Genomic DNA, 27,229 nt, shown 5'->3' with positions numbered 1-27,229 from the left:
TGGACATGTGTTTGAGCAAACTCCAGGAGATAGTGAAGGACAAGGAAGCCTGGTGTGCTGTAGTCCATGGGGTCACAAAGAGTCAGATACAACTTAGTGACTGAACAACAAGGTAAGGTTGCCAAGATAATTTAACTAAAATTTTACAAGCATCTTTTATGAAAATGATATGCTCTGATAATGAATAAGGAGTGATAGCTTTTAACTTGTGTGCTAGGCAGAAGGCCACTCTCCAGATGTCCACATGTCTGGAACCTGTGAATGTTGTGTTGCATGGCAAAGGTACATTGTAATTATGGTTGAGGAACTTAAAAATAAGGGAATTATTCTAGATGATCAAGATAGATCCAATCTAAACCACTTAAGTCTTGGATATAGAGAACTTTGGCTACGTGGAACAAAAAGTGTGTCAGGAAACAAATGGGAGGATTTGAATCATGAGAGGAGTTTGCTCCTTGCTGGAGCAGTCATATGGGAAGCGGAAAAAGTGAGAAACTTATAGGAACAACTGTTGGCTGACAGGCAGCGAAGAAACAAGGACAGGCTTCAAAGAACAGATTTCAGTCAACAACCTAAATGAGCTTGGGAATCTCCAGAGCCCTGTGAGACATGACACATGACTCAGCTGAGCCAGTTATGCCAAGACTCGTGACCTACACACTGTGAAATAATAACTGAGTGTTATCTTAAGCTGCTGTGATCATTTGTTAAGGCAGTAGTAGAAATGAATGGGCTTCCCTGATTTGGCTCAGATTGTAAAGAATCTGCCAACAATGCAGGAAACCAGGTTCGACCCCTGGGTCAGCCAGATCTTCTGGGGAAGGGAATGGCTACCCACTCCAGTATTCTTGCCTGGAGAATTCCATGGACAGAGGAGCCTGGCAGACTATAGTCCCATGTGGTCACCAAGAATTGGACATGACTGAGTGACTAACACTTTCACTTTCAGAAAACAAATATCACTCTCACTGACTGATAAACATGGTATATTAGTCTCCAGCCAACTACAGAAGGAAATTTATAAGGACTCTCAAGGAGAAGATACCTAGCTTTTATATTTCATGAAATCTACTACCTTATTGGTGGTGGTCTAAGGGTACATCTCTCTGAATATTTAAGAAATGAAGAAATGCTTTTTACTCTGAAATGATAACCAGACTGTATTCAATCTCCATTCTAGTTCTATGATTTTTTCCAACTTCCAAGTTATTGAACACGTGAAAGCCCATCTTTTTCCTATCAACCAGTTGATTTTAAGGCCGTTTTTCAAAGGCAGTTGTCGACCAGACTGTATTTTTTTACTGTTACAAAAGCTCCAAGTCATCTTTAAAAATAAACATGTTTGAATTTAGAAAGCTTTCTTTTAAAATAAAATGGGGGAAAAAACTGACATCTATTTGTACACTGCTTACTTTCTTTCAAATCTGAAGAGGGTATTAAGACTCTCATCCTGGAGTTGAAGAAACTAAGGTGGCTCCCTACCCCATAACTAGTGAGAAACACATGATATAGAAATTCATTTTGTCAGTTTTCTAAGCATGGGGAGTCTTAAAAGGACTTTTCCGGGTGATCATTAATTATATCTCTTATGACAAACTTTTGAATTTACTAATAGGATTTGAAATTATACACACACACACACACACACACAGAAGTGAACTAGATTCTGTACTTTGGTTTGTGCAATACCCTTTCCCATTGTTTCCTGTTCATTATCCATTTTTCCCTAGCTTAAAAAAAAAAGTATATAAACACAATATCTTTGATTCTACAGAGATTGATTCTTCATCTCCTAGTGCCTTCTCTCCGGGCTGGGGCAAACCGTTACGGCCCTAGCTGCAGTGGAGTGAGTTCTAAGTTAAGATGAACATATTCTATCATAATTCCAGGACAGCTGATGGAACATTCCTGGTAGTTCCCTGAAATCCATTCCTACCTGTGCCTAAATTCTGCAATGGTGGCGCCACCATCAATTTCTCTGCTGAGAGGTGTTGCTTCAGGGCTGTCCAAACCATCTCTTCCTGCAGGAATCTAAACTTCACAGCACATTTTTTATAGCATGGGCTTTTCTGTCCTGTCAGTTACTAAACCTCGTATTAGTTTCCGTATCTCATAATTTAGTACTTCATTATTTTAGCCTGTCGTGCTGTGATATATACTCTTAGGTCAAGTTAGTTAATTGAATCATGTGAACATGTCCATCAGTCAGACAATGAATTTGTGTGAGCACAGGTATCATTTTACTAATCTTGTGCACCCCATTACACGCTCACACAGCATTTGGGACATAATAGTATAGGATAAGCATCTGGTGGATTTACTGATATGTAACTGGCAATGGCACCCCACTCCAGCACTCTTGCCTGAAAATCCCATGGATGGAGGAGCCTGGTAGGCTGCAGTCCATGGGGTCGCTAAGAGTCGGACACGACTGAGCGACTTACTTTCACTTTTCACTTTCATGCATTGGAGGAGGAAATGGCAACCCACTCCAATATTCTTGCCTGGAGAATCCCAGGCACGGGGGAGCCTGGTGGGCTGCCATCTATGGGGTCGCACAGAGTTGGACACGACTGAAGCAACTTAGCAGCAGGAGCAACAGCAGCAACTTAGATTTAATTGAATAGTTGCTGTATGTTGCCCTTGTTACAGAGTATACATATTTTGCCTTTTTTGTTTTTGTCTAAACATCAAGGGCTTTTAAAAAGCAGCGTTGTAAAATAAAAGTAATTGGTAGAGTGGGGATAACCTCAGGCTGACAGTGCAGTATTTAAATGTGGCCTTCTCTGATGGCTCAGACAGTGAAGAATCTGCCTGCAGTGCAGGAGATGTGGGTTGGAAAGATATCCTGGAGAAGGGAATGGCTATCCACTCCAGGATTCTTGCCTAGAGAATTCCATTAACAGAGGAACCTAGAGGGCTACAGTCCACTGAGTTGCAAAGAGTCGGACACGACTGAGAAACGAACACTTTCAAGAAAAGGAAACAAGGATAAGAAGAAGAAAAACATTTTTTTAAATCTAAGATGAAATAGAAAATTTAAATATTGGATCAACAATATCACTATAATATGTAGAAATTGGTTATGTATAAAATAAAGCTTATAATATAAAAAGATAACTGAAAATAAATTTGATAAGGTAATGGGAATGTAGAAAAACAGATTTCCCATAGATTTCTGTTGTTATTTTAACATTAGTAGTAGTAGTGTAGTATTAGTTGTTCAGTTGTGTCTGACTCTTTGTGACCCCATGGATGGTAGCTTGCCAGGCTCCTCTGTCCATGGAATTCTCCAGGCAAGAATACTGGAGTAGGTAGCCATTCCCTTCTCCAGGGGATCTTCCAGACCCAGGGATCGAACCTGGGTCTCCTTTATTGCAGGCAGATTCTTTATTGTCTAAGCTACAGGGAAACCCCTATTTTAACATTGTCTTCCTAGTAAAAACTTTTTGAAAGTACATGAATTCCAATGGAGATAGTACAAATATCAGTAGTTACCAGTGCCAGGAGTAGAGGGCAGGGGGTGGGGAAAAGGAGGAATGATTAGGAGGAGAGCAGTGGATTTTGAAGGTAATGAAAATACTCTGAATGATACTATAATGGTGGCTATAGGTCATTACACATTTGTCCAAACATGAAAAGAATAGAAAAATTTAAAAAGTGTGATATATAAGATAAATATCACATGTCATGTTTGGGTAAGTAAAATGGTTTTAAATGTGTTATATTTATGTATATACATAAAGAGTTAATATCATCAAGGCAATATTACAATTTAAAGATTTGTGTAAGAGCATCACATAATTTATTTCACTTAATTTTAATATTTGCAATTTAACATTGGTATATACTTCCCATATTACGGATGAGGGAACTGAGGCCTCAAAATATTAAAAATTTTTTTTTCCAAAGTCACACATATCAAGGAATAAAGCCAGAAATCAAATAGTGATCTACTAACCCATATCACAAAGAGTCAGACATGACTGAGCGACTGAACTAAACTGAACTGAACCCACATCTAGGTTAGAGCAGGACTTTGCATGTATGTGTGTGGGTATGTGATACTTTTTAAAAATTTTTTAAATTAATTTATTTTAATTGGAGGCTAATTATTTTACAGTATTGTAGTGGTTTTGCCATACACTCACATGAATCAGCCATGGGTGTACATGTGTCCCCATCCTGAACCCCCCTCCCACCTCCCTCCCCATCCTATCCCTCAGGGTCATCCCAGTGCACCAGCCCTGAGTGCCCTGTCTCCTGCATCGAGCCTGGACTGGAGATCAATTTCACATATACATATACATATACATATTTCAATGCTATTCTCTCAAATCATCCCACCCTCGCCTTCTCCCACAGAGTCCAAAAGTCTGTTCTTTACATCTGTGTCTCTTTTGCTGTCTTGCATATAGGGTCATCGTTACCATCTTTCTAAATTAAGAGCTTGAGGACAGTAGGTCACACTTTTGTTTTAGTTGCAGCAGTGCTTCAATTAGCAATGCTGTTCACAGAGAAATTTTAAACTAGAGAACAATATAAATTATTGCAATTACAGAAAATCTCACCTGGTTTCTGGCATATTATAAATTCCATAGAGATGGTACTTTCAAACTTCTGGCGACTTTGCACATAGACATGATGTGGCCAAAGAAAACATGATTCATTTTTATGAGCAGACACCCCTGGCCAAGATGAGCACACAGTGTGAAGTAGGGAGAGATGAAGCAGATGGCCATCCCACAAACTGTGGGGTACCTAGAATACCTGCCTGTCAAAATTCACCCTTCATGGTTCTACCAGCCTCAACAACCTTTAGTCTTCCTTGCCAGATGCTCCCACAGAGTACCAATGTTTAATGTCTTTTGTTCGTCTTTCATCAGAGAAGTTTGCGAAAGGTGGGGTGAGAAAGGGTCAAGAGGGTCCAACTGAAGCCACTCAGTGACATCACTGAGTTATCTGGTTGTCCTTGGAAGGCTTGGGAAGAGCCCTAAGGAACAGCTGTTTAGGGAAATGCTTAATCCTCCAGTGAGCTTGAGTAGCTCACTTCACTGACCCCATTACCTTCCCTTCTCACACTTGCAATGCATGCAGCCATCATGACCTTGGCCTACCTTAAAGATGTTATAGGGATTAGCCCTCATAAGCCATTTTTTATTCTCCATAGAAATGATATTAAGGGACTTGTTTAGAACATTACAAAGTGATCTGACTCATTGGGAAAGATCCTGATGCTGGGAAAGAATGAGGGCAGGAGGAGAAGGAGGTGACAGGATGAGACGGTTAGATGGCGTCAGCAACTCAATGGACATGAGTTTGAGCAAACTCCCAGAGATAGTGCAGGACAGAGAAGCCTGGCATGATGCACTACATGAGGTCGCAAAGAGTCAAACATGACCAAGTGAACAATGAGAGAATGACGCAGCCAGGCTGATGCCATTTAATGCCTAGGAGTTGATGTAAATAAATTGTTTTGGAAAAGGGGAAGCATAGCTCTGAGACATTCAAAGGCCTTTGTATTATGTTGTAAGAATTTGTACATGCTTGTTATTCTACTAGAAATATCTATGTTGCTGAGAGGTAATATTGATCTCGCTTCCTTGGTAGCTCAGTGGTAAAGAATCTGCCTGCCAATGCAGGAAATGCAAGTTCGATCCCTGGGTATGGAAGATCCCCTGGAGAAAGAAAAAGCAACCTACTCCAGTATTCTTTCCTGGGAAATCCCATGGACAGAGGAACCTGGCAGGCTACAATGGTGTCTCATAAAGAGTCAGACATGACTGAAGCGACTAAACAACAACAACAGATGAGACTAAACTCCAGTTCCAGAGCCTTTAAATAAAGACTTCTCTAGTGGAAACAAGAAAACTCTGTACAGTAATACCTAATTATTACTTAATCTTACCTTAATTAGGAGAGAAAGGGATTTGCTGACAAACCCTTCTGACTGATGTCTCACTGTTTTGGTGTTCTGAATCATTCATTCATTGTCTTAATAAAAATGACCTATAATTAATTTAGTCCCTGGTAAACAGGAAGGGAATTTTTCTCTCTCTTCAGCCAAAATACTTCAATTTTTTGACTTTGACACAGTAATTCTGTCAATTAAAGTTTTGAGTTTAAAATTCTAAACATTTTAACCATATATTTTAGATATATGAGATTCACCCTCATGAATAAATGGCTGCAGTTTAATATTGGTTTAATAGTTATTATTAAATAATATGAAATAGTTATTCTTCCTGTTATAGGACATTAAGTTAGGGATCATTTATTATAACAGCATATCTAGCCTATTCTGACCAAAATTGATATCTAAACTAGGAACATGATACAACAACAACAAAAATGACTGTGAATCATAAAATATGAGGTTTATAGAAACAGGTTGCAAATGGGAAGGATCTAAAAGGATATAAATCATTATTATACAGTGACATAGCATTCAGTAACATTGTCAACCTATAATAACCTGGAAGAAAGATATTTTATCAAATGAGTTTGCATATTTCAGCGAGGAGGTAGGAAAATTAAATGTACAGAGATGAAAGTTAAATCAATTTTCATTTCCAATCCTCAAGACAAAACTGAGAAGATCTTTATGGTACAAAGGACAAATGAAAATTTAGCTTCATAAGAAAGACCAAATCAAAACTTATGCTATTCTAATAAAATCTCCAAAGGAATTAATTTGGCACCCACAAAGTTTTCAGATGAACACAATTGCTAAGAGAACAGACAAAAACTTGTTTTTCAATAGAAGTCGGTTAGGCTCAAGGTTTCTAAAACTAAGTCTAGAAGGCGAGGACTCTCTAAAAAAGAACTGTAGGCAAAGCTATTGGCATGTGTTGTGATGGAAACTTAGTTAAAATGAAAGCTACATTCTTGGAAAAAGTTTTACTAAAGAAAACAAAAAGGTTACCAGCCTAGACTAAAAGGAATTGTGACCACTGAAGATTTAAATGGTCCTTGTGCCATAACCCTTACGGCCAGGAAGCAGACTGGAAACGTTACTTGGCCCCCAAAGAAGACAATGCCCAATGCTTCATCAGAAGAGACCAAAAGGATTATGGGAAAGGAGGGACCTTACACGGGTTGGATACAAAGTCAGTGAAGAACATGAGACTGGGAGCTTCTCCAAGGGAGCATACCAGAGCCCATTCAGAGAACATTTCTCAAGCCAGCAACAGAAGCTTGGGATATTGTCCCAGTGGAATTTTAAAATTTCTATGGACCAATCACTGCTGTGTATCTCTAAGACTTTGTTTCCTTCAAAATGATTGCTTTTATAATTCTTTCATTGCTCCCCTATTATGCAGTGGGTATGGAGGGACTTGTCTCTCTTGCACATAAAACCATCAAAGAAGAAGAGCCATGTTCAGCCTGACTTAGAGAATATTATATAATCCAAACTTTGAGGCTGATCATTGAGTGGGTCTCTTGTGTTTTCTCTGTTGGAGAGTAAATGAATGCATTTTTCAGGAAGAAATTAGATTTATCTAAATAATTTCAACCTGAAAGACAGGTATGGTAGACCTGTTGTTCACAAAGTATTTGCTGCCTTTTCCTGGGAAAGTATGATACTTCTCCACTCCCTGATGTCAGACAAGGCTAATGTAACTTTCTTTCATCAATGAAGTATTATTAAAAATAGTGGATGTCAATTCCAGGTAGAAACTCTTAAGGGCCTGCATAGGATTGGCCGTACTCTATTCTTCGACTGTAATAATGGGCAGTATTTCAGACCGAATCTTCACTGTCGGCTTAGTTTTGGAGTAAAGATGACCTGGGAAAAAGGCATGGAAAACCTGCAGTGGAAATGGACATGAGACAGAGCTAAGTCTGTACTTTGAAGGTACTGAAATTTGGGGGGGCATTTGTTACTGTGTAGTCTATCCTAACTGATTCGTATTCCTGTTTCCATTTTGTAGTTTATATTTCAATTATTTATACCTGAGGGAACTTTAAAAATGTGGAGTGATAAAAGGAGGCACTCCAAAAAAATCTTGAAGGGAAGTTCACTTTGCCCAAGAAAGAAACTCAGGATTTTCTTGCACTTACTAAGAGCCACACTTATGGTCAGATATTAAAACTAATCATCATCTAAATTGGAAATCTAAATTTAATATGGAATGCAGAAAAACACAATATACAGGCACAAGGGCAATAAGCCCAAATAAGCTTGATTAAATGGACAGCCTTTGGCAGAGTCTGTGTTGCTAATGGCTACAGCTTTAGAAGATGACCATGAAGAAACAAATATAATTTTATATTATTCAGCAAACAAGCCCTGAGATAATTTGGGATTTGAAACCTGGGACTTGAAGATTGAAACAGTACAGTCTTCTGGGTATAAAGGCAAAAAATCAAGAACAGAGGTGAGTGTGGCTGACACCTGTTAAGCTCAGGATCTCACTGTGTATGCCTCTCTAGGACTTTGCAGAATGAAATGATCTGTACATTTTCTTTAAACCAACTCACATTCACTCAGTAATTAATATAGAGATGAATGAAAAACTATTGAAAAAAGCACAAATTATGATTCACTAGGCTCTAACACTCACAGACAGCCAGGCTCCTGAAGGATATCTGATATCTTGGTGTATATTTGTGGGAGAAAGATGGAAAATTATTTACATGAAGTGAATTGAGATATAAGAGACAAAGAGCATTTGTAAGGACATTTCTCCAATTGTGGCTTTAGAGGAAGTTGAATTATCCAGGAAATTAGTTCTTTGTTCTCTGTGGTAAGAGCATGGTGTTTATGATGTTCTCTAATTTGTGGCTGTGTAAGAACAACTCCACCAATGGGAATTGTGGGAGAAATGGGGATTAAGAAAGTGTGAAAGAAGGGTTGCCATGCATTCAAGCACCATTCTGGTTAGCCAGAGGCACATATTCTCAACTGCCTGGAGCCTTCACCAAAATGAGAGACAGGGCCGAAGCAAGAGAATGAGCTAAAGAAGCAGGCTGTAAAAAAGACTTAGAGAAGTTAATCCCTTGTTCTGTCTCGAAGTCTACTGTGCTAGGCAGAATAATAGGCCCACAAAGACATCCATGCCCTGAAGTCTGGAACCTGTGGATAAATTAGGTTACATGGCAAAAAGGACTTTGCAGATATGATTAATCATCCCTTGAGATGAGAAGATAACCCTTGATTATTTGGTGGGGATAATATACTCACAAATCAAAGGTGGAGAACATTCCTTGGCTGTGATCAGAGATGTGACTATGGAAAAAGGGCAAGAAAGAGGTAACATTGTTGATTTAGAATAATGATAGCTCAGCTGCTAAAGAATCCACCCACCAACGCAGGAGATGCAGGAGTCATGGGTTCAATCCCTGGGTTGGGAAGATCCCCTAGAGAAGGAAATGGCAACCTATTCCAATATTCTTGCCTGGAAAATTCCATGGAGAGAGGAGCCTGGCGAGCTCTAGTCCATGGGGTTGCAAAGAGTCAGATATGAGTGAGTATGCATGCACACACACACACACACACACACACACACACACACCAAGAAATGTGGGTGACCTCTAGAAGTTAAAAAAAGAAATAAAACAGATTCTTAGCTAAAGCCTTCATAAAGGAACACAGCTCTGCTGACACTGATTTTAGCCCAAGAGACCTTTGTCCTTGCTCTAGCCTACAGAACTGTATGATAATAAATTTGTGTTTTTTTAAGACACCAATTTCATGGTAATTTGTTATGCAGTAATATACAATTAATAAAGGTAGTAATTGTTCAGTCTGGACATAGAGAAACATAGTATTTAGCCATGACTTACTGGTTTTAGAATGCCAATGTTTCAAACAAGCATGCCAGTAAATAAATAAAGCAAACATATGAGACTGATTCAACATTAGAAATTACTAAATTCTCATCAGCTACCACAGCTGCCACAGCCAGGGCCAAAACCTTGGCAAGCTCTCAATTTGGACAGTGATATATAGTTCCAAATTTTGAAAACTGGAAACAAAAAACAGAGTGAAATTACTCACAAATTTTAAGTATAGGTTTTTCCCTGTCCTTAATATAAATATTTGATTCTATCTCAGAGTTTCTGACTTAACTGGCATTGTATGGGACACAGACTTGTACAAAAGCATATTTATAAAGAAGCTTTCTTGATGATTTTAATAAACCAAAAAGATCACAAATAACAAATATTGGTAAGGATGTGAGGAAAAGGGAATCTTTGTACACTGTTGAAGGGATGAAAACTGTTGCGACCACTGTGCACAACATTATGGAGTTTCCTCAAAAAACTAAAAATGAAAACTGCCATATAATCCAGCAATTACATTTTTGAGTATACATATCTGAGGAAAGTGAAAACACTAAATCAAAAGGATACATCTTCCCTGATGTTTATAACAACACTATTTGCAACAGCAAAGATATAGAAGCAATGTAAGTGTTCATCAGTAGGTGAATGGATCAGGTCAGATCAGATCAGTCGCTCAGTCGTGTCCGACTCTTTGCGACCCCATGAATCGCAGCACGCCAGGCCTCCCTGTCCATCACCAGCTCCCGGAGTTCACTCAGACTCACATCCATCGAGTCAGTGATGCCATCCAGCCATATGCCTCTGTCGTCCCCTTCTCCTCTTGCCCCCAATCGCTCCCAGCATCAGAGTCTTTTCCAATGAGTCAACTCTTCGCATGAGGTGGCCAAAGTACTGGAGCTTCAGCTTTAGCATCATTCCTTCCAAAGAAATCCCAGGGCTGATCTCCTTCAGAATGGACTGGTTGGATCTCCTTGCAGTCCAAGGGACTCTCAAGAGTCTTCTCCAACACCACAGTTCAAAAGCATCAATTCTTCGGCACTCAGCCTTCTTCCTGCCCAACTCTCACATCCATACATGACCACAGGAAAAACCATAGCCTTGACTAGACAAACATTTGTTGGCAAAGTAATGTCTCTGCTTTTCAATATGCTATCTAGGTTGGTCATAACTTTCCTTCCAAGGAGTAAGCGTCTTTTAATTTCATGGCTGCAGTCACCATCTGTAGTGATTTTGGAGCCCAGAAAAATAAAGTCTGACACTGTTTCCACTGTTTCCCCATCTATTTCCCATGAAGTGATGATAGACTATGTGGTATATATTTACAATGGCATACAACTTAGCCAGAAAAAAAAAATGAAATTTTACCATTTGTAGCAATGTAGATAGACTTGGAGGACATTATACTAAGTGAAATATAAGCCAGAGAAAAAGGCAAATACTGTATGATATCACTAACATGTGGAATCTAAAAAAAAAAAAAAAAAAAGAATATAACAAAAATGATGCAAAGCCACAGATATAGACAACAAAGAAGTGGTTACTAGTGGAGTTAGGGAGGGGCAATATGAGGGTGGGGAAGTAAGAGGTACCGACTGTTAGGTATAAGATAAGCTGAAGGATGTATTTTATAACATGGGAAATAGAGTCAATATTTTGTGATAAATGTAAATGGAATGCAAACTTTAAAAACTGTATAAATTTGGAAAACTCAGCAATTGCCACTGGACTGTAAAAGGGCAGTTTTCATTCTAATCTAAAAGAAGAGCAATGCCAAAGAAGGTTCAAACTACTGCACAATTGCTCTCGTTTCACATGCTAGCAAGGTAATGCTCGAAATCCTTCTAGCTAGGCTTCAGCAGTATGCAAACCAAGAACTTTGACATATACAAGCTGGATTTAGAAAAGGCAGAGGAACCAGAGATCAAATTGCTATCATCCATTGGATCATAGGAAAACCAAGGGAATACCAGAGAAACATCTACTTCTGTTCCATTGACTATGCCAAATCCTTTGACTGTGTGGATTACAACAAACTGTGGAAAATTCTTAAAGTATGGGAATACCAGCCCACCTTACCTGCCTTCTGAGAAAACTATATGCAGGTCAAGAAACAACAGTCAGAACCAGATATAGAACAATGGACTGGTTCAAAATTGGGAACAGAGTATGTGAAGTCTGTATATTGCCACCCTGTTTATTTAACTTATATGCAGAGTGCATCATGTTAAATGTTGGACTGGATGAAGCACAAGCTGGAATCAAGATTGCCAGGACAAATATCAACAACCTCAGATATAACACTGTAATGTTATAAAACATTATAACACTGTAATGTCATTACAGTGTCATTTAAAACACTGTAATGTTAGAAAAAGACAGAATGATCTCTGTTTGTTTCCAAGGCAAGTCATTCAATATCACAGTGATCCAAGCCTATGCCCCAACCAGTAACACTGAAGAAGCTGAAGTTGAATGGCTCTATGAAGACCTACAAGACCTTTTAGAGCTAATGCCCCAAAAAGATGTCCTTTTCATTATAGGGGACTGGAATGCAAAAGTAGGAAGTCAAGAAACACCTGGAGTAACAGGAAAATTTGGCCTTGGAGTATGGAATAAAGCAGGGCAAAGGCTAATAGAGTTTTCCAAGAGGACACACTGGTCATAGCAAACACCCTCTTCCAACAACACAAAAGAAGACTCTACACATGAACATCACCAGATGATCAACACCAAAATCAGATTGATTACATTCTTTGCAGTCAAAGATGGAGAAGCTCTATATAGTCAGCAAAAACAAGACCAGGAGCTGACTGTGGCCCAGATCATGAACTCCTTATTGCCAAATTCAGACTTAAATTGAAGAAAGTAAGGAAAACCACTAGTCCATTCAGGTATGACCTAAATAAAATTCCTTATGATTATACAATGGAAGTGAGAAATAGATTTAAAGGATTAGATCTGATAGACAGAGTACCTGATGAACTATGGACGGAGGTTCGTGACATTGTACAGGAGACAGGGATCAAGACCATCCCCTTGGAAAAGAAATGCAAAAAAGCAAAATGGCTGTCTGAGGAGGCCTTACAAATAGCTGTGAAAACTCAGCAGTGGCCACAGGACTGGAAAGGTCAGTTTTCATTCCAATTCCAAAGAAAGGCAAAGCCAAAGAATGCTCAAACTACCTCACAATTGCACTCATCTCACACACTAGTAAAGTAATGCTCAAAATTCTCCAAGCCAGGCTTCAGCAATACGTGAACCGTGAAATTCCAGATGTTCAAGCTGGTTTTAGAAAAGGCAGAGGAACCAGAGATCAAATTGCCAACATCTGCTGGATCATGGAAAAAGCAAAAGAGTTCCAGAAAAACATCTATTTCTGCTTTATTGACTATGCCAAAGCCTTTGACTGTGTGGATCACAATAAACTGTGGAAAATTCTGAAAGAGATGGGAATACCAGAACACGTGACATGCCTCTTGAGAAACCTATATGCAGGTCAGGAAGCAACAGTTAGAACTGGACATGGAACAACAGACTGGTTCCAAATAGGAAAAGGAGTATGTCAAGGCTGTATATTGTCACCCTGCTTATTTAACTTAGGTGCAGAGTACATCATGAGAAACACTGGGCTGAAAGAAACACAAGCTGGAATCAAGATTGCCGGGAGAAATATCAATAACCTCAGATATGCAGATGACACCACGCTTGTCGCAGAAAGTGAAGAGGAACTCAAAAGCCTCTTGATTAAAGTGAAAGAAGAGAGTGAAAAAGTTGGCTTAAAGTGCAACATTCATAAATCGAAGATCATGGCATCTAGTCCCATCACTTCATGGGAAATAGATGGGGAAACAGTGGAAACAGTGTCAGAATTAATCTTTTTGGGCTCCAAAATCACTGCAGATGGTGACTGCAGCCATGAAATTCAAAGACACTTACTCCTTGGAAGGAAAGTTATGACCAACCTAGATAGCACATTAAAAAGCAGAGATATTACTTTGCCAACAAAGGTCCATCTAGTCAAGGCTATGGTTTTACCAGTGGTCATGTATGGATGTGAGAGTTCGACTGTGAAGAAAGCTACATGCCAAAGAATTGATGCCTTTGAAATTGAGTGGTTCTAGGAAGTCCCACAGGACCTTCTAGAACTAACACCCAAAAAAGATGTCCTTTTCATTATAGGGGACTGAGATGCAAAAGGAGGAAGTCAAGAGATACCTGGAGTAATAGGCAAATTTGTCTTTGCAGTATAGAATGAAGCAGGGCAAAGGCTGATTTAGTTTTGCAAAGAGAATGCACTGGTCACAGGAAACACTCTCCTCCAGCAACACAAGAGAAGACTCTGCAGATGGACATCACCAGAAGGTCAATACTGAAATCAGATTGACTGTATTCTTTGCAGCCAAAGATGGAGAAGCTCTACAGTCAGCAAAAACAAGACCAGGAGCTGACTGTGGTTCACATCATGAACTCCTTATTGTCAAATTCAGACTGAAATTGAAGAAAGTGGGGGAAACCAATAGACCATTCAGGTGTGACCTAAATCAAATCCCTTACAATTATACCATGGAAGTGCCAAATAGATGCAAGGGCACTCTGATAGAGTGCCTGATGAACTATGGACGGAGGTTGGTGACATTGTACAGGAGACAGTGATCAAGACCATTCCCAAGAAAAAGAAATGCAAGGAGGCAAAATGGTTGTCTGATGAGGCCTTACAAATACCTGCGAAAAGAAGTGAAGTGAAAGGCAAAGGAGAAAAGGAAAGAGACACCCATTTGAATGCAGAGTACCAAAGAACAGTGAGAAGAAATAAGAAAGCCTTCCTCAGTGATCAAGGCAAAGAAATGGAGAGAAAAAATAGAATGGGAAGACTAGAGATCTCTTCAATAAAATTAGAGATACCAAAGGAACATTTCATGCAAAGACAGGAACAATAAAGGACAGAAAAAGTATGGGCCTAACAGAAGCAGAAGATATTAAGAAGAGGTGGCAAGAATACACGAAGAACTATACAAAAAAGATCTTCTAGACCCAGATAACCATGATGGTGTGATCACTCACCTAGAGCCAATCATCCTGTATTGCAAAGTCAAGAGGGCCTTAGGAAGCATCATTACAAACAAAGCTAGTGGAGGTGATAGAATTCCAATTGAGCTATTTCAAATCCTAAAGATGATGCTGTGAAAGTGTTGCACTCAAAATGCCACCAAATTTGGAAAACTCAGCAGTGACAGCAGGACTGGAAAAGTTCAGTTTTTATTACAATCCCAAAGGAAGGCAATGCCAAAGAATGTTCAGACTACTACACAATTGCACTCATCTCACATGCTAGTAAAGTAATGATCAAAATTCTCCAAGCCAGGCTTCAACAGTACATGACTCATGAACTTCCAGATGTTCAAGCTGGATTTAGGAAAGGCAGAGGAACCAGAGATCAAATTGCCAACATCCGTAGGATCATCAAAAAAGCAAGAGAGTTCCAGAAAAACATCTATTTCTGCTTTATTGACTATGCCAAAGCCTTTGACTGTGTGGATCACAACAAACTGGAAAATTCTTCGAGACAGGAATACCAGACCACCTGACCTGCCCCCTGAGAAACCTGTATGCAGGTCAAGAAGCAACAGTTAGAACTGGACATGGAACAACAGACTGGTTCCAAATAGGAAAAGGAGTACGTCAAGGCTGTACATTGTCACCCTGCATATTTAACCTATATGCAGAGTACACCATGCAAAATGCTGGGTGCATGAAGCACAAGCTGGAATCAAGATTGCCAGGAGAAATATGAATAACCTCAGATATGCAGATGACACCACCCTTATGGCCTAAAGTGAAGAAGAACCAAAGAACCTCTTGATGAAAGTGAAAGTGAACGTGAAGTGAAGTCACTCAGTCATGTCCAACTCTTTGTGACCCCATGAATCGCAGCATGCCAGGCCTCCCTTTTTATCACCAACTCCTGGAGTTCACTCAGACTCACGTCCATCGAGTCAGCGATGCCATCCAGCCATCTCATCCTCTGTTGTCCCCTTCTCCTCCTGCCCCTAATCCCTCCCAGCATCAGAGTCTTTTCCAATGAGTCTTTCGCATTGGAAGAGACTGGCTACCTCAACTCTTCACATGAGGTAGCCAAAGTACTGAAGTTTCAGCTTCAGCATCATTCCTTCCAAAGAAATCCCAGGGCTGATCTCCTTCAGAATGGACTGGTTGGATCTCCTTGCAGTCCAAGGGACTCTCAAGAGTCTTCTCCAACACCACAGTTCAAAAGCATCAATTTTCAGTGCTCAGCTTTCTTCACAGTCCAACTCTCACATCCATACATGACCACTGGAAAAACCATAGCCTTGACTAGACGGACCTTTGTTGGCAAAGTAATATCTCTGCTTTTACTTAATGACAAATAGATGGGAAAACAATGGAAACAGTGAGAGACTTTATTTTGGGGGGCTCCAAAATCACTGCACTTTGTGACATCAGCCATGAAATTAAAAGGCGTTTTTGCCTTGGAAGAAAACTATGACCAGACTAGACAGCATCTTAAAAAGCAGAGACATTTCTTTGCCAACAAAGTCCATCTAGTCAAAGCAATTGTTTTTCCAGTAGTCATGTGTGGATGCGAAAGTTGGACTATAAAGAAAGATGAGCACCAAAGAATTGATGCTTTTGAACTGTGATATTGGAGAAGACTCTTGAGAATCCCTTGAACAGCAAGGTGATCCTACCAGTCCATCCTAAAAGAGATCAGTCCTGAATATTCATTGGAAGAACTGATGCTGAAGCTAAAACTCCAATACTTTGGTCACCTTATGTGAAGAACTGACTCATTTGAAAAGACCTTGATGCTGGGAAAGATTGAAGTTGGGAGGAAAAGGGGACGACAGAGGATGAGATGGTTGGATGGCATCACCGACTTAATGAACATGAATGAGTTTGAATAAGCTCCAGGAGTTGGTGATGGACAGAGAAGCTTGGCATTCTGCAGTCCACGGGGTCCCAAAGATTGGGACATGACTGAATGACTGAACTGAATGTTATATCAACAACCACAGATAATAACACTCTAATGGCAGAAAGTGAAGAGGAAGCAAAGAGCCTCTTGATGAAAGTGAAAGAGATGAGTGAAAAAGCTGACTTAAGATTCAGCATTCATAAAATGAAGATCATGGCATCCAGACCCATCAATTCATGGCAAATAGATAGGGAAAAACTGGAAACAGTGACAGATTTTGTTTTCTTGGGTTCCAAAATCACTGCAGATGGTGACTTAAGCCACAAAATTAAAAGATGCTTGCTCCTTGGAAGAAAAGCTATGACAAACTTTAATAGCATATTACAAAACATAGACATCATTTTGCCAACAAAAGTCTGTACAGTCAAAGCTATGCTTTTTCCAGTAGTCATGTTCAGATATGAGAGTTGGCCCATAAAGAAGGTTGGGCACCAAAAAATTGATGCTTCTCAAATGTGGTGTTGGAGAAAACTCTTGAGAGTCCCTTGGACAGCAAAGGATACCAAACCAGTCAATCCTGAAGGAAATCAAATGTGAATATTCATTTTAAGGACTGATGCTGAAGCTAGCTGAAGCTCTATCCTTGTCCATCAGATGCGAAGAGCCGACTCATTGGAAAGACTTTGATGCTGGGAAAGACTGAAAGCAGGAGAAGAAGGGGGCAATAGAGAATGAGATGTTTGGGTGGCATCACTGACTCAATGGATGTGAGTTTGAGCAAACTCTGAGAGATAGTGCATGACAGGGAAGCCTGGTATGTTGCATCCATGGGATTACAAAGAGTTGGACGTGACTTAGGAACTGAACAACATCAACCAAAATTTTAAAAAGAAAAGAAATAGGCAAACAAAGACTATGCTTATAGTTCAAGATTATTTTCAGAACTTCATCTATGTGTAATAATGAATGAGATATGCCTGAGTCATTCTAATATCCAGATGCAAAACAAGATCATTTTATTTTCATTCTTCCAACCAAAAGATATAACTACATGTGCTATGGACTGAATGTCTGTTTCTCCTCAAAATTCTTAGGTTTAAACCCTGATTTCCAATATGATGCCATTAATATTTGGAGAGAGGGATCTGGGGAGATAAATAGATCTTGGGTGTGATGTCCTTGTGATATGACTAGCACCCTTGTGAGAAAAGGCCTTGCTTCCTGTCTATTCTTCAGGGAAACCAAGGAAAAAACCTTCACCAGAACCTGATCATCTTGGCACCCAGATTTCTCAGTGTCTGGCCTGCAGAAATATGAGGAAGAAAATGCTTGCTGTCTTAAGCCACCCAGTCTGTGGTAATTTGTTATAACAATTGGAAAGGACAAAGAACATCTAAGACTTTTGAAACATATTTTCATAAGGCAACTTCTACCTGCATGGTCCAAGAATCTATGACTGTTTTGTTTTAAAGGTGTTTATTTGGCTTAGCTGTAACTGTGCCCCATTTGTCAGCACTGTCTGTACAACTGAATTCCTAAGTAGAAAATAAGTTTACTGCCTTGGATCAGGGGGCTTTGAAATCTTCATTGCATTATCTATAAAAATGTTTAGCTTTGTTCCATGAGATACAGAGCACAATATTGTACTATTCTTTTTACAGTAGGGTAAGACTGAGAATCATAGCATTGGTTTGAGAAATTCTGCTCCTTGGTTTAATTAACCCAACTATTGCTCCATGTGAAGTTCATGGAATACAAGGCAATGGAGACCCTTTATCAGTTATCTATGGCCACAATAATGCTGCATAGCAAACTACCCCACGGCTCAGTGGCTTAAAACAACAGTATTTATTTAGTTCATGAGTCTGGGGGTCAACTGGGGTGTTCTGCTGCTCTGGGTTGTACATGACTCATCTCAGCTGGGGGCTTTTCATGTGTAGACAGTAAGCTAAAGGTTTGGCTGGGAATTGGCTTATCCAGGATGACCTCAATAGAGAAGTTATTCTATTTCTGCTCCATGTTCCCTCTCATCTTCTAGAAGGCTAACTTGGGCTTGTACATAGGGCTGAGGGAGTACTCCAAGCAGGAGAATGGGAGTAGGTCAAGCCTCTTGAGACCTAGATTTGGAACTAATAAGCTGTAAGGTCAATCCAGATTCACAAGGTCATGGATAAAGGCCGATGATATTCTCTAGGAGTGTGTATTGATATTTGGGCCAAACTCACAAAAGGCAAAGAGAAGTTATTACTTGTCCTACTGGGCTGAAAGAAATTGGAACTTAGTTCATAGATCATCTTAATCTGAATCAAACAGTAACAAACCAATTTCATACAAACTTACATAATAAGTTAGCTCAAAATAGAGATTTCATAAAGTGCAAAACCTGGTGAGGCAAATAGTTTATAAAAAATTAGTAACCAATCTAGAAATTGTGAATGGCAGTCTCCAAGTTCCGGGGCAAGAATACACAGGTTCAGAAGCCTTGAAATTTTGTTATATCAGACTGTCATTAACTGACTAGTCCTCAGTTGTTGGTAAGCATTACTGATGTCTTTCATTATGTTTTGGATAATAACCAAGTACAAGGATATACTAGCTTTAAAAAGCATTGTGACCATCTGTTCTTTATTAGTACAAAGAATAAGAAGAGAAAGTAAAAGTTTGTCTATAAATACACTAGATTATAAAAAAAGCTGATGGCAACATAGTGAACCCAATATAGTCATATAGTTAATATACTGTTGCTGCTGCTGCTGCTAAGTCGCTTCAGTCGTATCCAACTCTGTGCGACCCCATAGACGGCAGCCCACCAGGCTCCCCCGTCCCTGGGATTCTCCAGGCAAGAACACTGGAGTGGGTTGCCATTTCCTTCCCCAATGCATGAAAGTGAAAAGTGAAAGTGAAGTCGCTCAGTCGTGTTCAACTCTTCGCAACCCCATGGACTACAGTCCACCAGGCTCCTCCGTCCATGGGATTTTTCAGGCAAGAGTACTGGAGTGGGGTGCCATTGCCTTCTCCAAAATATACTGTTAGCCACAGTAAATCTTAATATTGCCATATTTCAAGATAATGATAATATTTGTTTTCAAGGAACCTCCAAAATATCATGTTCTTAGACCAATAATTATATATTCAGAAATCTACAGTGAAGGAATAATCCAAAAATAGTAACAACAACAAACATGAAAACTTTCTGTATCATACTGAGTTGATTTTTTTATAAGAAGGAAAATTGGAAGTGACCTAAACACTCAACTATGTGAGAATGGCTAAGTAATTATAGTATAATTATTGAATAGAACATTATGGAGCTATTAAAATGGTGGTTATAAAGGCCACACAGCAACATCAAAAAAGTAAAGCATGATCTTAAGTAAATAAAGATACAGAATTATACACACACTATGAGTATAATTATGCAAAACAAAATGTGCTGGTAGGAGTTGCCTTTTGGAATTCCTTATTTTAGAAAGCCTTATAAATGTTCATGTCTTTTGATTGAGTAATTCAACTTCTGGAAATGTATCCAAGAAAATTATCTGATATGCAAAAAGGAAAAATTTAGAAGAACTTTTATTGCATCATTGTAGTTTTAGTTTCAATTGTGAAGATATGAAAAAGAAATGATTTCAAATAAATTACAGCTCATTTGTTTGCAGAATGTTATATAACCATTAAGAATGAAAGAATTTATAAACAGTGCTGTGATGAACATTGGGGTACACGTGTCTCTTTCCCTTCTGGTTTCCTCAGTGTGTATGCCCAGCAGTGGGATTGCTGGATCATAAGGCAGTTCTATTTCCAGTTTTTTAAGGAATCTCCACACTGTTCTCCATAGTGGCTGTACTAGTTTGCATTCCCACCAACAGTGTAAGAGGGTTCCCTTTTCTCCACACCCTCTCCAGCATTTATTACTTGTAGACTTTTGGACCGCAGCCATTCTGACTGGTGTGAAATGGTACCTCCACTGTTTATAATAGCCAGGACATGGAAGCAACCTAGATGTCCATCAGCAGATGAATGGATAAGAAAGCTGTGGTACATATACACAATGGAGTATTACTCAGCCATTAAAAAGAATACATTTGAATCAGTTCTAATGAGGTGGATGAAACTGGAGCCTATTATACAGAGTGAAGTAAGCCAGAAGGAAAAACATAAATATAGTATACTAACGCATATATATGGAATTTAGAAAGATGGTAACAATAACCCAGTGTACGAGACAGCAAAAGAGACACTGATGTATAGAACAGTCTTATGGACTCTGTGGGAGAGGGAGAGGGTGGGAAGATTTGGGAGAATGACATTGAAACATGTAAAATATCATGTAAGAAACGAGTTGCCAGTCCAGGTTCGATACACGATACTGGATGCTTGGGGCTAGTGCACTGGGACGACCCAGAGGGATGGTATGGGGAGGGAGGAGGGAGGAGGGTTCAGGATGGGGAACACATGTATACCTGTGGCGGATTCATTTTGATATTTGGCAAAACTAATGCAATTATGTAAAGTTTAAAAATAAAATAAAATTAAAAAAAAAAGAAAACGCTGAAAAAAAGAATGAAAGAATTTAATGACAAAGAGAACTTTGTAATTTTTTTTAAAGTTTGCATTCATTTTTAAAAGCAATATATAACAAAAATTTAACAGTGTATTTAGTAGAAATACATCAAATATTTAACAGAAATTAACAATGGCTATATAATGGTAAATTTTTAATGTCTTTCATGTTTATTATGCTTTTGTATATTGTCAATTTGCCTATACTAAGCATAGTAGTATGTACTGCTTTGGAAATCAGAAAAAAGCATAAAAGCCTACATAGAACAAAATAAACAAAAGAAAATATTGGCGAAAACCTGAATGAACTTCTGGGCCAATCCTATACATGTATTGGCCCTGTGTAAGAGTAACTAATTAAATGTTGTGTGCTTGTTTTTTCTACTTTACATAGCCTGAAATGTAGTTATATTAAATTTGTAATTTCAAAAACTGTATGCATTAATGAAATGACCCATGCCATATCTTATTTGTCATATGGTAAGACATGACAGTAATGATAACTCTTTACATTTATGTAATGATTTACAAGTTGCAGAATATCTCCCTCACATTATTCCATTCAATTCTCACACCTGTGTGAAGTAGAAATTGTTACCACGTTCCAGTTGTAGAAATTTAGACTCAGATGTTAAGTGAGGTCCTCCGAGTCACATGGCAGATGCCCGACTGAACCAGTGTTAAACCCAATGGTTTAAGTTCCAAGTGTTCTCTCAGCTTCCATGGAATCATTTCAGCACTTCTTACAGGGAATGATACAGCACTGTCGCTGCCAACACCACACAAACGCTGCAGGCAACTAACACACTTGCTGGAAGACAGTGATGCTGATTTTCTTTGTACCTACTTTTCCCACTGTCCTCGCAATGATTACTTTTTTAGAAATTAGACTTCGATGTTTCAGTTAGTGCTTTTCCAACACATCTCAAATCCCTTGATATACTCAACTAATTAAACAGTGATGTAGCCCTTGCATGAAGTACTTTTTAATTAGCTACAGTGATTCCCAAATTATTCAGCTTCAGTTCAGGGCCCTTAATATTCAAACTGACAATCCAGCGCATGTAAACTCTTTATTTAAATAGTGATATCTGAAATGAAGCTCAGTAAAGGTTTCTATGGAAACTAACTTCAATATCAAAACTTTCCAAAACATCAAAATGACCCAATTAGAAGTGGTAAAAATAAATGACAGAAAGTGTAGCTATGAATAGTATGGAAAGGTTACTTCTACTTCTTTACATTAATTTTCATAAGTGTGCCTGCATATTCATTAGAAGACTATGCAATTCATTTGATATTTAAGAATATCAAGTAGACAAGAATGTTACATGAAGTGAAATTTGATTTTGCTCTGCAATAAAACTGAAGTCAATTTCATATGGAGATTAAAATTGAAGAGTTAGTTTACATGACTCTGTACATATAAAGATATAGATAAACACTACTAAAGATAAAAGTCTGGGATTTTTGCAGAAGAAAAGATGAAAACTTTTATAAATTATTTCTAAATAGAAAAGTTAATAAGCCCTTTGTCATCCTTATAACTAAGAACAAAGGGAAATATTTGCTGAACTTGACTCCAGAATGAAATCCAAATAAAAGCATATTTATTAACTTTTGTAATCACATAAGAAGCTCTTAAAAAAGGCTTTGCAAGTCAAGCATAATATGAGAACAATTCATGAATGTACCATTTTTTTCCTGCTATGAATGTTAACCAAGTTTAGATATTAACCTTGATATTTGCATGTAATGTGACAAATGAAAACCCAAAGTGTTATTGTACACGGCTGCAGAGTTCTAACTTTTGTTTCAAAAGCTTAGGTCACAAGATATTTCCCTGGGAATTCCTAAATAAAGACATCCACACGTTTAAAAAGTAATATTCTGAACTTTACTAATGAAACAAAATATCACAATGACATATATAATTGCATCACTAATAGGCTCTCAGATTTAACTTATCTGAAATTTATCTCTTGATCCTTAAAACCTACTTTTCCTGGATTCTTCCTCATCTCAGTCAACAGTGACACTATCTTTTCAGTTGCTCAGACCAGTCTTTCTTCACAATTCTGTCAGCAAATGCCCTTAGCTCTCATTCAGAAGAGCCTCAGAATCAATCAGCTCTCTGCATCTTGCTTGCCACAACCATGGCCCAATCCAGCACACTCTCACCGGCATTATTATAGCAACCCCCTCACTGCTCTGCTTCCCTTTTGTCAAAACTGAAAAACTGCAGCAAGTAATTCTGTTCAGAAAAAATAAGACTGATGCCATCTCTGTTGTGCTCAGACTTCCCAGTGGCTTCCTATCACACTCAGAACAAAGCCACAATTTTCACAAGGCACAGTGAAGTCCTGTGGGACTGTTTCCCCATGTGCCTCTCCTACTTACCTCCTGTTGTTCTAGGAACTCACTGGCTCTGGCAGCCTGAGTTCCATACTGTTCTCCCACTAAACCAGGCATTCCAGTGCCTCTATTTATTTGCTACGCCCTCTGCTTGGAATGCCCTTCCCAGGCGTTTGCATAGTTCACTCTCACGTCTTTTTGGCTGCACCACATGACATGTGGGATCTTAGTTCATGGTCCAGGGATTGAACCTGTGCTTCCTGCAGTAGATGTACTGAAAGCCCAGAGTCTTAACCACTGCAGCTGGTGCACTGATTTTTTTTTAATTGGGGTATATTTGCTTCACAATATTGTGTTAGTTTCTATTGTACAAGGAAGTGAATCAACTATATGTACACATGAACCTCTCTCTTGGACTTCCCTCCCACCCTCCCATCCCACCCATCTAAGTCACCACAGAGCAATGAGCTATACAGCAGTTTTCCCACTAGCTATCCATCTTACTCATGGTAGTATATATATATGTTAATTTCAATCTCCCGATTTATCCCATCCCATTTCCCCCCCCACCAAACCATGTCTACATGCCCATTTTCTACATGTGTTTCTATTCTTGCCCTGCAAATACGTTCATATGTATCATCTTTCTAGATTTTACATATATGCTTTCATATACGATATTTGTTTTTCCCAATGAAATTGGGTCACTTGTAGAGACGTGGATGAACCTAGAGACTGTCATATAGACTGAGGTTCTAGACATTTCTAAATAAAATCTTTTCAGCCCATGTCCCATCACTGCTACAATCCAAATTTGGTCATAGATAGTCTTTAATTCTCTGGTACTTCCTGGTGGCAGGGAGAAGGGAGACATGCTGTGGAGTTCATCAAGCTCTGAAAGGTCTTAACCATGCACTGCCCTTCTTGGGCATCCTCTAGTGGTCAGTGCATGGGGGTATCAGTCCCACTGAGAACCATCATTAAACGACTTTCTAATATCAAAATATGAATGTTATTAAAGCTAGAAATAATTTGTGTAGTTAGCTGTATTCTTAGATAATTACCAAGATGAAATTACAGACATTTTCATCAGTAAAACAGAGGAAAGTAACTGAGTTTTTTGGTCACCTGTGCACATAAACACCCATGTTGGTGATGTGACCCTGGGTGGCATCTTATCTTCTTTTGGTTTTCATATCAAGGCAAAGTCATAAAGAAGAAAAAGAGATCAAACCAGTCTGCTTACTAATGTCTGTGGGTTAACATCTCCTAAGCATGCCTACAATAAATCTCTTTCCTCTGGCCTGAATACTAAATACTTGAATTCTCAGTTTGCTTTTCCTTTATTCATTATTTCTTATGACTTGTCCCACCAGAGATCAAAGCAGTCTCCATGTTTCCAGAATATAGAAGCATGAATCCTTGGGGGAACATACACTTCCTCCTCATTCTAGCTATTTTATAAATTAAATTGGAAATTTAGTCTTTGTGTCTCCAGCCTTGGCACCTTCTACATTCATTCAACAAGCTGGAGGAAATGACCAAAATTTGAGCTGTGATTTTGTGAAGATGAGTTACCTGTGCAGATTCTTTTAAAGTTGGGGTTTTCCAGAATGTGTCCTGGTAGGCGGCACTGGAACCGATGTTGCCAGAACTCAGGGAACCAGGGATTCCTTGTATTAGTGTCCAGCCTCAGTTTCAGGAAATAATCATCAAATGACCTGACCTCTGGAGACTGCAGCTTTATCGTGATTCCCCCGTTGGCTTCCACCTCATAACCTTCAATGACTTCATCTCTGTCTGCCCATCCATCACTAAAAAAATGTGGGGATTGGGGTGGGGAGAGAGAAAGACAAAAGTCTCACAAATAGAGCTCTGAGTTATGCATGAAAGAAGCAGTTCAGCAAGATTGAAAGTTTTTTTAAGCCAATATTGTTATCCATCGATCACTTTTTTTGTGGGGAGTGGAAAATTGTAGAATCATCACATCTTGCTTGTTTTTCACAATAGTGAAAATAATGATGAAGATGATGACAGTAACAATTACAAGAACTAACCATTGAGCATGTATTAGTCATCAGATTCTGTGCCACTCACTTTTACAGAGTCAGATGTTCAACAAATAGCTGAAGTCCTGGTGAATCCCAGATATGGGTCCAGGCAGTCTGACTCCCAAGTTCATTGCTGTTTACAACTAGACCACAAAGCCCCTTGGTTGCTCTTCAAACCAGAAGAAAATAAAACCCAGGTACTTAGGTCTTCTCGAAAAGAGCTAAGGTTTGAAGGTTGCGATCAAGACCATTATATGAATTACATTATATGCAGTAGAAAATTGATTTAGCTCAGAAACATGACAACCACAGATTTTGCCCCTGGATATTGTTCAAATTTGCATCTCTTAGAAGTGACCAGATGCTTTTTTCCCTAATGCTATTTCAAATTAGCAGCATTAAGAGAAAACAATCTAGCTCCGTAAAATAAAAATAATCTTCCTGCTTACTAAATGACACTTCGGACACTTCATCTGTAGGTTCAAATCTTTAAAGCTTGTTCACTTTCTAGAACATTCACACCTCCCATGATTAATGTTCCTGCAGTTTAACTCAAGTGTACATTGGAGCCAGATCAAACCTCATGTGAGTGGCTGTGATCCCTTCCCAAGAACGGGTCAAAGAAAAAAAATGCATTAGATAGACTTAAACAGGCAAAGAACACCTTATAAAAGACTATCTCAATAGGCCAAAAATACTGAACTCAAGTCTACTGAAACATAACCTGGAAAGGTTTTTAAGGGTGAGTATGAGACTTCCCTGCTGGCTCAATGGTCAAGAATCTGCTTTCAATATAGGAGACACAATAGACATGGGTTTGAACTCTGGGTTGGGATGATCCCCTGGAGAAGTAAATGGCAACCCACTCCAGTATTCTTGCCTGGAAAATTTCATGAACAGACTAGCCTGGTTGGCTACAGTCCATGGGGTTGCAAAGAGTTGAACATGACTGAGCACACACACATACACACGCGCGCACACACACATGAGCTAGAGAGGAAGTGTTGGAGGACTCAGAGTGGAGCTTGGCCAGTGTGATTAAACCATTTGCATTTGATAACTGTCACTTATCTAAGTTAGTTTTCCATCTTTCCATGGAAACTGAGATAGGGGTCTGCTATTATATTCTTTGCAGCCAAAGATGGAGAAGCTCTATACAGTCAGCAAAAACAAGACCAGGGGCTGACTGTGGCTCAGATCATGAACTCCTTATTGTCAAATTCAGACTCAAATTGAAGAAAGTAGGGAAAACCACTAGACCATTCAGGTATGACCTAAATCAAATCCCTTATGATTATACAGTGGAAGTGAGAAATAGATTTAAGGGCCTAGATCTAATAGAGTGCCTGATGAACTATGGAATGAGGTTCATGACCTTGTACAGGAGACAGGGATCAAAACCATTCCCATAGAAAAGAAATGCAAAAAAGCAAAATGGCTGTCTGGGGAGGCCTTACAAATAGCTGTGCAAAGAAGAGAAGCGAAAAGCAAAGGAGGAAAGGAAAGATATAAACCT

At 39.0% G+C, this 27,229-nt stretch overlaps 1 protein-coding gene across 1 annotated transcript in view; it reads right to left on the bottom strand.

Moving 5' to 3' along the window:
* Positions 1–27,229, bottom strand: part of LOC104997048 (metabotropic glutamate receptor 1-like) — a gene marked incomplete at its 3' end in the record, with an annotated part of 372,491 nt that overhangs the window by 39,054 nt on the left and 306,208 nt on the right. The window contains exon 3 of the mRNA XM_010851504.1: positions 25,241–25,476. Coding sequence (XP_010849806.1) covers positions 25,241–25,476 — 236 coding nt within the window. The remainder of the gene's footprint in view (positions 1–25,240; positions 25,477–27,229) is intronic.

This window comes from Bison bison, unplaced genomic scaffold (assembly GCF_000754665.1).
Source record: "Bison bison bison isolate TAMUID 2011002044 unplaced genomic scaffold, Bison_UMD1.0 scf7180017864303, whole genome shotgun sequence".
NCBI lineage: Eukaryota > Metazoa > Chordata > Mammalia > Artiodactyla > Bovidae > Bison > Bison bison.
Note: the sequence above shows the minus strand (reverse complement) of the source record. Positions and strands in the feature narration are given on the sequence as shown.